The sequence below is a fragment of the Chiloscyllium plagiosum genome, chromosome 13 (genome assembly GCF_004010195.1).
Source record: "Chiloscyllium plagiosum isolate BGI_BamShark_2017 chromosome 13, ASM401019v2, whole genome shotgun sequence".
In the NCBI taxonomy this organism is placed as follows: Eukaryota; Metazoa; Chordata; class Chondrichthyes; order Orectolobiformes; family Hemiscylliidae; genus Chiloscyllium; species Chiloscyllium plagiosum.
This window is the reverse complement of record NC_057722.1, coordinates 55,282,641-55,295,064: the sequence shown is the minus strand read 5'-3', so window position 1 is coordinate 55,295,064 and position 12,424 is coordinate 55,282,641. Positions and strand designations below refer to the sequence as shown.

The 12,424-nt window shown below is 39.2% G+C and overlaps 1 protein-coding gene across 1 annotated transcript in view; it reads left to right on the top strand.

Annotated features, from left to right (window-relative positions):
* The window catches only part of daw1 (dynein assembly factor with WDR repeat domains 1), a 73,016-nt gene that overhangs the window by 38,219 nt on the left and 22,373 nt on the right, over positions 1-12,424 (top strand). Inside the window, exons 6-7 of the mRNA XM_043702958.1 lie at positions 4,543-4,642; positions 6,920-7,027. Of these exons, the coding sequence (XP_043558893.1) occupies positions 4,543-4,642; positions 6,920-7,027 (208 nt within the window). The remainder of the gene's footprint in view (positions 1-4,542; positions 4,643-6,919; positions 7,028-12,424) is intronic.

Here is a 12,424-nt window from a genome sequence, read left to right as displayed (position 1 = left end):
GGAAGATGGACTGTTCCACATATCCTACGAAGAGGCAGGCATAGCTGGGGCCCATGCGGGTGCCCATGGCAACTCCTTTGGTTTGGAGGAAGTGGGAGGATTGGAAAGAGAAGTTGTTCAGAGTGAGGACCAGTTCAGTCAGTCGAAGGAGGGTGTCAGTGGAAGGGTACTGGTTAGTACAGCGGGAAAGAAAGAAGCGGAGGGCTTTGAGTCATTCGTGATGGGGGATGGAGGTGTACAGGGACTGGATGTCCATGGTGAAGATAATAGATTCGTCTGCCTCTTATAGAGTCATACATATGGAAACAGACCCTTTGATCTAACTAGTCCACAGTGTTCCAAAACGAAACTCATCCCACTTGCCTGCGTTTGGCCCATATTCTTCCTAACCTTCCTTATTCAAGTACATGTCTTTTAAATGTTGTAACTGTATTTGCACCCACCATTTCCTCCAACAGTTCATTTCTCATACCAACCTCTCTGTGTAAAATAGTTTCCCCTCATGTCCTTTTTAAAAATATCTCCACTCACCTTAAAAATATTCCCCTAGTTTTAAATTCCTACACCTTACTATTCACCTTTATCTATGGCCTTGATGATTTTATAACTCTCTATAAGCTTATAAATCTTAATAACCTGCTATGATCCTACAAAAAAAGTTCCAGCCTATACAGCCTATTTTTATAATTCAAGCTCTCCATTCCCTAAATCCTGGTAAATGTTTTCTGAATCCTCTCCAATTTAATATTATTCTTCCTATAGCAGAGCAACCAAAACATCTCACAGTACTCCAGAAGAAGCCTCACCAATGTCCTGTACAACCTCAGCAGGACTTCCCAACTCCTATACTCAAAGCTCTAAACAATGAAGGTAAGCATGCTGAAAACCTTCTTAACCACCCTGTCTGCCTGTGATGGAAATTCAAAGAATTATGTACCCTGATGCCTAGGTCTCTCTGTTCTACAACACTACCCAGGGCCCTACCAATAGTTTATAAGCCCTGCCCTTGTTTGTTTTACCAAAATGCAATTCCTCGCATTTATTCAAATTAAACTTCATCTACGATTCATTAGCCCATTGACCCAATTGATCAAGATCGCTATGTAATGTTTGATAACCTTCTTCACTGTCCACTATACCACCAATTTTAGTGTTATTCACAAACTTACTAACCATGTCTCCTAAATTGTCATCGAAGTGGTTTATATAAATGACAAACAAAGTGGATCCGGTACTGATGCCTGTGGAACGTTGCTAGTTACAGGCCTCCAGTCTGAAAAACAACTCTCCGCCACCAACACCACCCTCTGTCTCCTACCATCAAACTAACTTTACATTCAAATAGCAAGCTCATCCTGAATCCCATGTGATCTAACTTTACTAATTAATCTACTATGCGAAAGCTTGTCAAAGGCTTTAATAAAGTCCATGTAAAGAACATCTACTGCTCTGTCCTCATCAATCTTTTTGGTCACTTTCTCAAAAAACTCAATCAAGTTTATGAGACATGATTTCCTCACATAAAACCATGCTGACTAATGTTAATTGTCCTTGTCTCTCCAAATGCATGTAAATTCTATTTTTCAGAATCACCTCCAACAACTGACCCACTACTGATGCCAGGCTTACAGATTTATATTTCTAAGGTTTTCCTTACAGCCTTTTTTCCTGATCAGATTAAGCAGAATGCTTCACCTAATCCGGTAGTGAAATCAGTTTTGTGTGATTGACAATGAAATGGCAGTGGCTGATGAAGCTGCAGTAGGATATCAAGAAATGATAGAAGTTCTAGTACTTATAGCATTATAGAATGGTCACACTGATCTTTCATTTGACAGTGTTTACGGTGCACCTGACGAATTTACCCAAGAGTACAGATAATAAGAAATTCTGCGCATTCAGGAAAATGTTTAGCTCGAGCGCAAGCATGATTCTTCTTCTAAGAGAGCCCAGTAAATTCTTTGTCTTTGTCTTCATCAGAGTGTTGTGAATCTTTAGAACACCTTGCCACAGAGAACCATAGTGGCAGAGGCATTGTGTATATTTAAGGCTGAGATAGGTTGATGCTTGATTAGTAAGGGATGCAATGGTTAAGGAGAAAGGGCAGGAATGTGGACATGGGGAGTTTCAGATCAACCCTGACCTTACTAGATGATGGATCAGGCTAGGAGGGCCAATTGGCCTAGTCCTGTCCTTATTTGTTATGGTCTTAATGTTCAAGTGACATTGTCCGATGTGACAGTAGGAAATACTGAGTTTCCTCCATTCGCATCATTTCATCAGGAATGTTTTGTGTTAATTTCAAATCTGCTTTGATAGTTCTGACTTCAAAGCTTCTAGTGAATGCAACAGGAAAAGAGGTAGTGTTAAAAATATAGTCTGAAATGTTTTGTTACAGTATTGGAGTATTGTGCACAGTTGTGAGTACCACATTATTGGAGAACTGTGAATGTATTGGAGAGAGTTTGAGTTTGATTTATTGTTGTCACATGTACTGAGATTCAGTGAAAAGTGTTGCTTGCGTGTTGTTCTTGCAGATTGCACCAGGCAAAGTACATCCGGGTAGCAGAACAGAGTGCAGAATACAATGTTACAATCGCAGAGAAGGTGCATAGACAGAGACAGAGAGAGAGAGAGAGAGAGATCAGAATTAACATTTAGGAGGTCTGTTCAGAAGTCTGATAATAGCGGAGAAGAAGCTATTTTTGAATCTGTTCATCTGTGTATTCAAACTTCTTTATCTTCTGCCCGACAGAAGAGGGTGGAAGAGAGTATAACCGAAATGAGAGAGATCTTTGATTGTGTTGGTTGCATTTCCAAGGCAGTGGGAAGTCCAGATGGAGTCAATGGAGGGAGACTGGCTTGCGTGATGGAGTGGGCTGTATTCAAGATTCTCTGAAAGTTCTTGCGGTCTTGGGAAGAGCAGTTGCCATTTCACACTGATGTATCCAGATAGAATGTTTTCTATTCAATGTTTCCAGGAGTGAGAAATTTTAGTTGTGAGGACAGATTGAAAAGGTTGGGAATGTTGTCTGTAGAGAGAGATTTGATAGAGGTTTTCAAAATCTTAAGCAGGCTGGACAGACTAGGTAGGGAGAAGCTGTTCCCACTTGTGAAAAAAAACAAGAGGGCATTGACTTAAAGTTAGCTGAAACTGTTGAGGAAACACGTTTAGTTAGTAATTAGAGTATTATCGCACAGAAGGCAGCCATTTTGGCGCATCATGCCTACACTATCAACTGATGAAGAAGCGTCGCTCCGAAAGCTAGTGTGCTTCCAATTAAACCTGTTGGACTATAACCTGGTGTTGTATGATTTTTAACTATTTCTAAGCAGGTCATCATCCAGTGCCCTTTTGAGTGTCTCAACTCAACCTGTGTTCATGACACTTACAGGCAATGTGTTCTAAACCCTAACTAAATTCTCACATCACCTTTGCTTTGTTTGCACATTACTTTAAATTTATGTCCTCCCGTTCTTTCTTTTTTCAACAATTGGGAACAGCTTCTCTCCATCTGCTCTGTCCAGCCTGCTCATGATTTTGAAAAGCTCTAACAAGTGTCCCCTTAGCTATCTCTCTAACAAGAACAGCCCCAACATTTTCAACCCATCCTCATAATTGAAGTTTCTCATTCCTGGGAACCACTCTTGTAAAATACTTCTGCACTCTCTCCAATACATTCACATTTTTCCTCTAATGTGGTACTCGCAACTCTGCACAATTAATGTTGGAAACTGGAAAGGTTCTTGGAGAAGAAATAGAGCTAGGAATTAATGACTTTGTAGGTGTGTTTCTGAGATAAGCTGTGATGTTAATGTGACTTCCATAGTCAGATGTTAGTGTGCAATGAAGTTTGACCCTCTACAGCTCAGAGTGTGCTGCTCTGTAGCCTTGCTGTCGTATATAATATAATAATGAATAGTATTTATCAGCAACAAAGAAATCTGGCCTCAGCTTATCTCAAATTGGAAAACCCACATCAGAACCCAATTCAAAACTGTTGACATCACGAAGGTAACTCAAAGGTAGGTTTTTTTTAAAAGGAGCATACGTTTTGACTTGGCAGCTCTGTGATGTGCACGTGACCATTGCAGTTGGGTCAGTATAGAACTAAGTTAGATATGGTGAATCAGACATAAAAGATCTACAAAACAACCTCAATTATCCAAATGAGATGGGTGGGGAGTATTTTGTTCGGATAACTGAGAGTTCGGATAACGGATTGTTAGGATAATGGATAGCATTTTTACGGGACCTTGAGATCTTGTCAGATAATCCGAAAATTGAATAATTGATATTTGGATAATAGAGGTTGTTCTGCATTGCTACTTTAAGAGAAATGTTCTATTCAATGTTTTGTGGACAGCATTATTCTTTTCGTACAAGTATGGCTGTCACTTCTTAAGAACATCTTATATAATTCTCTTCTTCTATTTATGTTACAATGGAGATTGGAGAACCACTAAATGGAAATTCACTCTCTACATCTTTACCTCACAGTTTTTGCGTCATTGTTGCAATGTGTGCTTACTTTTAATTAGAGACAAGATTGCAACTGGTTCATTCGATAAAACCTGCAAATTATGGAGCTCTGAAACAGGCAAATGTTACCATACATTTCGTGGACATACAGCAGAAATTGTAAGTTTCTCTTTTTTTAGGTTTAAAGAGGGCACCTTGGTTTTATTGCTTTTTTTATTAAATGATAAAACTTCTTTTAAAAAATCATATTTTATAATTTTGTTGAATTTATTTAATTTATTTTCAAGAAAATTGCAGATGACATTTTGGGGCTTGGGGGTTACATGTGGTGGAGCTGAGTAAGATTCACTGACTTGTGTTTATTTACATGAGGGAGATGCAGTACCAATCAAATCAATTAGACCAAGATTATTACTTCAACGGCAGAGCTTCCTGATGGCCTACCTTTTCAAACTAGGCCTTCATTGTGATCTCATGAGACCTGTGATGTTCTTAGATTATTGTCTATTTGTCACAACATCTGCAGAGTTTGGAAAGAAAAAATCCAAATTGTTTGTGTAGCATTTCTAATCCATTCCCATATTATTTATTTTGCTATATATACATTTTCTATGCAGTAATAACATTGTTTTCCTTTGGGAACCTGAGCAACCTGAGTTGGTTTTTGAAAGTTAATTCAGTTCTATAACACTCCTAAAAATAATACTATAACTTCTAAACAAAAATTTAATAGTAAAAAGCTATTTAAAACCCAGTATAAATTGCCATACTGCAGCATACACATCCTCTTAGCCCTCTTCAGTTTCATATTCAATGACCCATGTGAGAAAATTATGCCCAGTTCAGTGTGTTTTCATTTTTGCTTAGTCTTCTGTAAGGGATCTTATCAAGTTCCTCTGTAGATCTACATTGTCAATATTCCTAGACCCTCCTGAACCATTATATTAATGACCTTCTTTAAAAAGTTTACTTAATGAAACAGATTGTATCCTTTATGAATCAATATTGTCTCTTTTTGGTTGAATCATGCTTGTCCAAGTGTTCAGTTACTCTTTTCCCAGGGATAGATTCAAAGGACTTCGCCACCTTGATATCAAGCTTATAGATCTGTAGTTACTTGATTCCAAATTCCCTCCCTTCTGCAGGAATGGATTAATATGTCAAATTTTCTAATCCAAATGTGTAATTATTGAATCTGCTGAGCTCTCGAAAATCTGGCCAATACATCTGCAATTTCCTTTCTTTTTAATATACTGAAGTTGAAAACTGGAGACATATGTGCCCTATATCTCATTAATTTCTGCATTCTTCAGTTTTAATTTTGTGTTGAATCCACCAAATTATTTTGTTTATATTTTTCTAGGATCCTTGTAGTTCTAGTGCTTTGTCGGTCATCCTAAATTGTAAAAACCGATGCAAAGTATTAATTTTAACATGACAGCCATTTCTTTAGATACACAAGCTCAATTATGAACAAAGATAATTAGAGGATTACTAATGCCTTTGGAAATAATATCTGCATATGAGATGCCATTTTAAGGATAGAGAAATGTTACCACACTGGACTTTTGAAAAGCTCTTCTTTTCAGTAATTATACCAAATAATGCAATTGATGATCCTTTAAAATCCAGGGTTTTAGAGCTCAGACTTAACAACTAATTGCAGTGTACATAACTTTATATAATCTCCATTCTATTCAAACCAGAAAAGAAAAAAAACATGTTAATCCCGAATCCCTTTGATGACAATATATATTATTTAAAAGGCACGTAAGGTTTATGAACCAGGCAACATACTGATGTACTAAGTTTGTTTTTGTGACAAATATATGGATCTTGCATCCATTGCATAGAATAGTAGACTTTATTCTGCCACTTTTGCCTGTCATTTGAATTCTGATAATAAGGGTTAAAACACTTCTTGCCAAGGAATGCATAAAGAAAACTGGAAGAAAGTGGAGTAATTAATGGGGAACCATTACATAACCAAAGATACCCTAAACCTGTATCTCTTCAAAATAGCAATTTGTACTCTTCTGCAGTTTAGTTCATAACAGCATCCAATTTCATGTCTTTAGCATGTATGTTCCAATTACTATTGTGCTTTCTTTGACATTGCAACACTGCAAGAATAATGATTTTAAACAAAGTAATGCTTGCTTAAAAGGAACATTTAGTAACTTAGTGGAGAAGTTCTAATGATGTTCAAAGATCCACGATTCTGATGTTTGTGAGTTGTGATGTTCTTTTATTTCTGTGATTGGAAATGGTAGTTAATTATACCAGGAGTGCTGTCAGAAACTACCATGGCAGTCGGCGCCATTTGAAAAATGCTTGATAAAAATGTGTGGTTTTTAATTGTCATGTAAAACTGTTGAGCATTTTTCTTTATAAAGGTTATTGTTTTTAATTACTTTTTTCAAAAATCTATTACAGGTGTGTTTATCATTTAATCCCCAAAGTACTCTAGTAGCAACAGGCAGTATGGATACGACAGCAAAGCTCTGGAACATCCAATCTGGAGAAGAGTCTGTTACACTAACAGTATGTATGATGAAAAATGCTACAAATGCTTTTTCGTTTCTTTCAATTGTGCACAGAATGTAAGTATCACTGGTTTGTGAAGTGGTGGGGGAATGTGGTGGTGGGTAGGTGAATTCACAGTACTGTGCAACATTGCTGTTTCCAGTGCCTTGGTTGATACTGGGAGACCTGTCTAGTAGTGTGCTAGACTATTTCAGAGTGTACTCAGGAGTCAGTGAATCTGGGGTCATATGTAGGCCAGACCAGGTGATCTAACGGCGGATTTTCTTTCCTTAAAGGACATTAGTGAACCAAATTTTTTAGGCCAATCAATTCTGTTTTTAGATTAGCTTGTAATTCAAATATCACCATTTGCCATGCTGTGACTCGAGCCCTTGACACCAGAGCGTTAGTCCGGGTATTCAGTGACAATACCACTACACTTCTACCTCCTCGTTTTGATTTGAGACAAACAGTGGTTCACATTTTGATTTGTCTCTTTTGCCCATACAAGTCATTCTCTATGGAGCATCTGACTTGCTAATATTAATTTGCCAAATTGTCATCTGCCATGTCATTAGTTATTGTAAATCAAGGCTTCAGCAATCTGTTCAACAAGACTCCACATGGTAGCAAGATTCGATCACATGGAATCCAGGGAGGACTAGTCATTTAGATACAAAATTAGCGTAAAGGTAGGCAACAGAAGGTGGTGGTGGAGAGTTTTTCAGAATGGAGGGCTGTGACCAGTGGTGTGTCACAAGGATTGGTGCTAGGTCCGCTGCTTTTTGTCATTTATATGAATAATTTGAATGTGAATATAGAAGGAATGGTTAATAAGTTTGTAGATGACACCAAAATTGGTAGTGTAGTGGACAGGAAAGAAGGTTATCTGAGAGTACAATGGGACTTTGATTAGGTGGGCTGATGGGTGTGGTGCTAGAAAAACACAGCAGGCCAGGCAGCATCCGAGGAGCAAGAGAATCGACATTTCGGGCATAAGCCCTTCTTCAGGAATCTGTAGAGGGAGGAGAGCTTCTTCAAGGTAGGCATCCTTGCAAAAGGATTCGCAGTAGGTTAAGATCAACTAGGAGAAAGTCAGGACTGCAGATGCTGGAGACCAGAGTTGAAAAGTGTGGTGCTGGAAAAACACAGCAGGCCAGGCAGCATCCGAAGAACAGGAGAATCGATGTTTCGGGTTATGCCCAGCACCACACTTTTCAACTCTGGTCTCCAGCATCTGCAGTCCTCACTTTCTCCTAGATGGGCTGATGAGCTCAGGATTGGCAGATGGAGTTTAATTTAGATAAGTGTTAGGTGCTGCATTTTGTAAGGCAAATCTGGGCAGGACTTATACACTTAAAGGTAGAGCCCTGAGGAGTGTTACTGAGCAAAGAGACCTTTGGGTGCAGGTTCACAGTTCCTTGAATGTGGAGTTGCAGGTTGACAGGGTAGTGAAAACGGTTGCTGCATTTTGGGAAAGCAAATCTTAGCAGGACTTATACACTTAATGGGAAGGTCCTCGGGGGTGTTGCTGAACAAAGAGACCTTGGAGTGCAGGTTCATAGCTCATTGAAAGTGGAGTCGCAGGTAGATAGGATAGTGAAAAAGGCATTTGGTATGCTTTCTTTTATTGGTCAGAGTATTGAGTAGAGGCTGAGGGGTGACCTTATAGAGGTTTACAAAATTATGAGGGGCATGGATAGGCTAAGTAGGCAAAGTCTTTTCCCTGGGGTCGGGGAGTCCAGAACTAGAGGGCATAGGTTGAGGGTGAGAGGGGAAAGATATAAAAGAGACCTAAGGGGCAACTTTTTCACACAGAGGGTGGTACAGGTATGGAATAAGCTGCCAGAGGATGTGGTGGAGGCTGGCACAATTGTAACATTTAAGAGGCATTTAGATGGGTATATAAATAGGAAGGGTTTGGAGGGATATGGGCTGGATGTTGGCAAGTGGGACTAGATTGGGTTGGGATATCTGGTCGGCATGGACAGGTTGGACCGAAGGGTCTATTTCCATGCTGTCCATGTCTATGACTCTATGTCTTGCTTTTATTGGTTAGTGCATTGACTATAGGGGTTGGGGTGTCATGTTGCGGCTGTACAGGACTTGACTGAGTGATGGACAGGATGTTGCTGGGAGTAGTGGGTTTGAGTTTTAAGGAGCATAGGACAGTGACCTTATAAAGGTCTTTAAAATCGTGAGGGTATAGATAAGGTGAGTATCCGGTGTCTTTTCCCTAGGCTGAGGGGGCAAGTTTTTAAGGTGAAAAGAGAAAGATTTTAAAAAGACATGGGGGGAAATTTTTGCACAGAAAGTGAATTGTGTGTGGAATGAATGTCCAGAGGAAGTGATTTTGGAATTTAAAAGACATTTAGATAATTACGTGAATAAGAAATGTTTGGAGGGATATGGACCAAACACAAGTAGCTGAGACTTGTTTAGTTTGGGATTATGGTCAGCATGGACTAGTTGGACTGAAGGGACTGTTTCTGTGCTGTCTGGCTCTATGCCTCTCTGACATTAGGCCATTTTTGGAATACTGCATTCTGTTCTGGTTGTCCTTCTATAGGAAGAATGTTGTTAAATTTGAAAGGGCACAGAAACTATTTACAAGGATGTTGCCAGGATTGGAGAGTTTGAGCTATAGGGACAGGCTGAATGAGATGGGACTGTTTTCCATGGACCATCGGTGACTAAACGGTGACCTTATGGAGGTTTATAAAATCTTGAAGGGCATGGATAGAATGATGTGGAGGAGCTGGTGTTGGACTAAGGTGGACAAAGTTAAAAATCACACAACACCAGGTTATAATCCAACAGGTTTATTTGGAAGCACTAGCTTTCAGAGTGCTGCTTCTTCATCAAGTGGTTGTATAGAGTCAATAGCCAAGCTCTTTTTTCACTGGGTAAGGGAATCCAAAACTACACGGCATAGGTTTAAGGTGAGAGGGAAAAGATTTAAAAGGGATCTAAGGGGCAACCTTTTCACACAGAGGGTGGTGCATGTATGGAATAAGCTGCCAGAGGAAGTGGTGGAGGCTGGTTCAACAACAACATATATAAGACATTTGGATGGGTACATGAATAGGAAGGGTTTAGAGGGTTTATGGACCAAACGCTTGCAAATGGGACTGGGTTAGATTGGGATGTCAGGTTGGTATGGGTGTGTTGGATTGAAGGGCCAAAACAGCCCCTGGATCTGTGCTGTACAACTCTATGGTTCTAAGATCTTTCCATGGATTGCCAACTTGCTATGGTGGAGAGGCTTGAGTGTTCCGTTGAATACTAGCTACCTGATGAAGGAGCAGCACTCTGAAAGCTAGTGCTTCCAAATAAACCTGTTGGACTACAACCTGGTGGTGTGTGATTTTTAACTTTAAACAAATTTAAGGCCTTTATACTTTTTGGGAGCAATGATTGTTTTTATCAACTTCAGTATTTTGCTGGATATTGGCCAAATTTAAATTAGTCTGATCTGTCTGGCTAAGTTTATTTTCAATGATGTCCAATATTGTGGTTCCCACTGGTTCACAATAATTATACTCCAGCCTTTTTTCTCTTTGATTATAAATTCTCACCAAGTAAGAATCTTCCTGTTTGATGGCAATAATTGTCCTAAATTACTACAAGCTCGATAGAAGTGATGGAAAATCAAAACATTAAGTGTGGGTTACTTCAACTTTCCCTTACTGATGTCTTGATTTATATATGCAAAAGAGTCATAATCCAAATTAAAATTTATGGATAATTTTGGCACTTCTTCTCAATTAACTAGATCCAACCTTTGGCTTATTGGTAGCTGTGTCACCACTGAGTGAAAATATTGATATTTCAAGCCCCATTCTAATTATTTAACAAATAGTCTACATTGGCACTCACTCCGGAGAAACTGCTGCACTGTTGTGTAGAGTTCTGGTTATCAATCAGTTGTTTCATGATTTTTAAGTGGTTTAAATCACCTCCAGATACCTGGTTCTGGACACTGGACTTATTTAGGGAATGTGAAATGAAGAGGCAGTAGACAGATGTTTCAGGGCAAAAGAATCTCTGCGTTTACTTAAAATAGAAAAGATAATTTTAATACAAGCAAATAGGTAATGTAATAAAACAAGGAAATTGACACAATCACTGCACAGAACAGTAGAACTCTAAATATACGAGTAACTAGATAACCGCTCTCAGAACACTATTCTACTGACACACAGGAAACAACAGGAGTTAATTTTAGAAACAAAAACAGACATTGCTGGAAAAGCTCAGCAGGGCCGGCAGCATCTATGAAGAGAACTCAAATTAATGTTTCGGGTCTGGTGACCCTTCCTCAGTTTTGTCTTCACAGATGCTGCAAGACGTGCTGAGCTTTTCCAGCAATTTTTGTTTTTGGTTCTGATTTATACAGCACCCATAGTTCTTTCAGTTTTTATTCATCGTTTAATTTCAGATTCTTTAATCAGAATTCCTACACTTGGGTCCCAATGCACTGTGTTCCCCTCCCTGCTAACTAGGTCGGAAGTTTGGGGTCTCAGGAATTTATATTTACCACTCAAAACTTGGTTTTGAAGTGTGCCCAGTTGCTGAGGTTCTTGCTGTCAGCTCCCTTGGTATGGAACCAGCCTGTGTCTGGAAGATCTTGTTCAGATAGCACTAGTTGGCATCTCCCTTCCAGGGTGTCCTTTGTTTTGATGATACTCTTGGTTCAGCTTCCCAATTAAGTTTCTTTGTTTGGCCTCTATATTCAGCTACTCTTGGTCTTGCTTTAGAAACTGTTTGTTGGTGGTGAAAGCCTGTTGGGAAGCTGTTTGTGTGGATGCTTGATGTTGAAAAAGACTCTCCTCCTCAGGTAAGATTGGGGATAGCAGTTATATTGGCTGTGTGCCCCCTTACCTTTCTTCATATTTGTAGTCATGATTTGGAGATCCCGGTGTTGGAATGGGGTGTACAAAGTTAAAAATCACACAACACCAGGTTATAGTCCAACAGGTTTAATTGGAAGCACACTAGCTTTCGGAGCGACGCTCCTTCATCAGGTGATAGTGGAGGGCTCGACCGTAACACAGAATTTATAGCAAAAATTTGCAGTGTGATGTAACTGAAATTATACATTGAAAAATTGATTGTCTGTTAAGCCTTTCATCTGTTAGAATACAGTGGTAGTTTCACTTCTTTCATGTGTAAATCACAAAACCTTTTTTTAAAATTTGCATTCTCGGGTAGGCTTTTAACAATGGTGATAGCCAGACAATATGTTGAAGGTGTTAGCCCCCTGTGTTCTCTGTCTATGACCTGATGTTTAGATTGATTCTAATCTAAAAAGTGAGATAAAAGAGTTTTACATAAATTCATTTTTGAGGTCAGAGTTCTACATGAATGTATGCAGTTCATTGTGGGAGGAAACCCACGCAGACATGGGGAGAA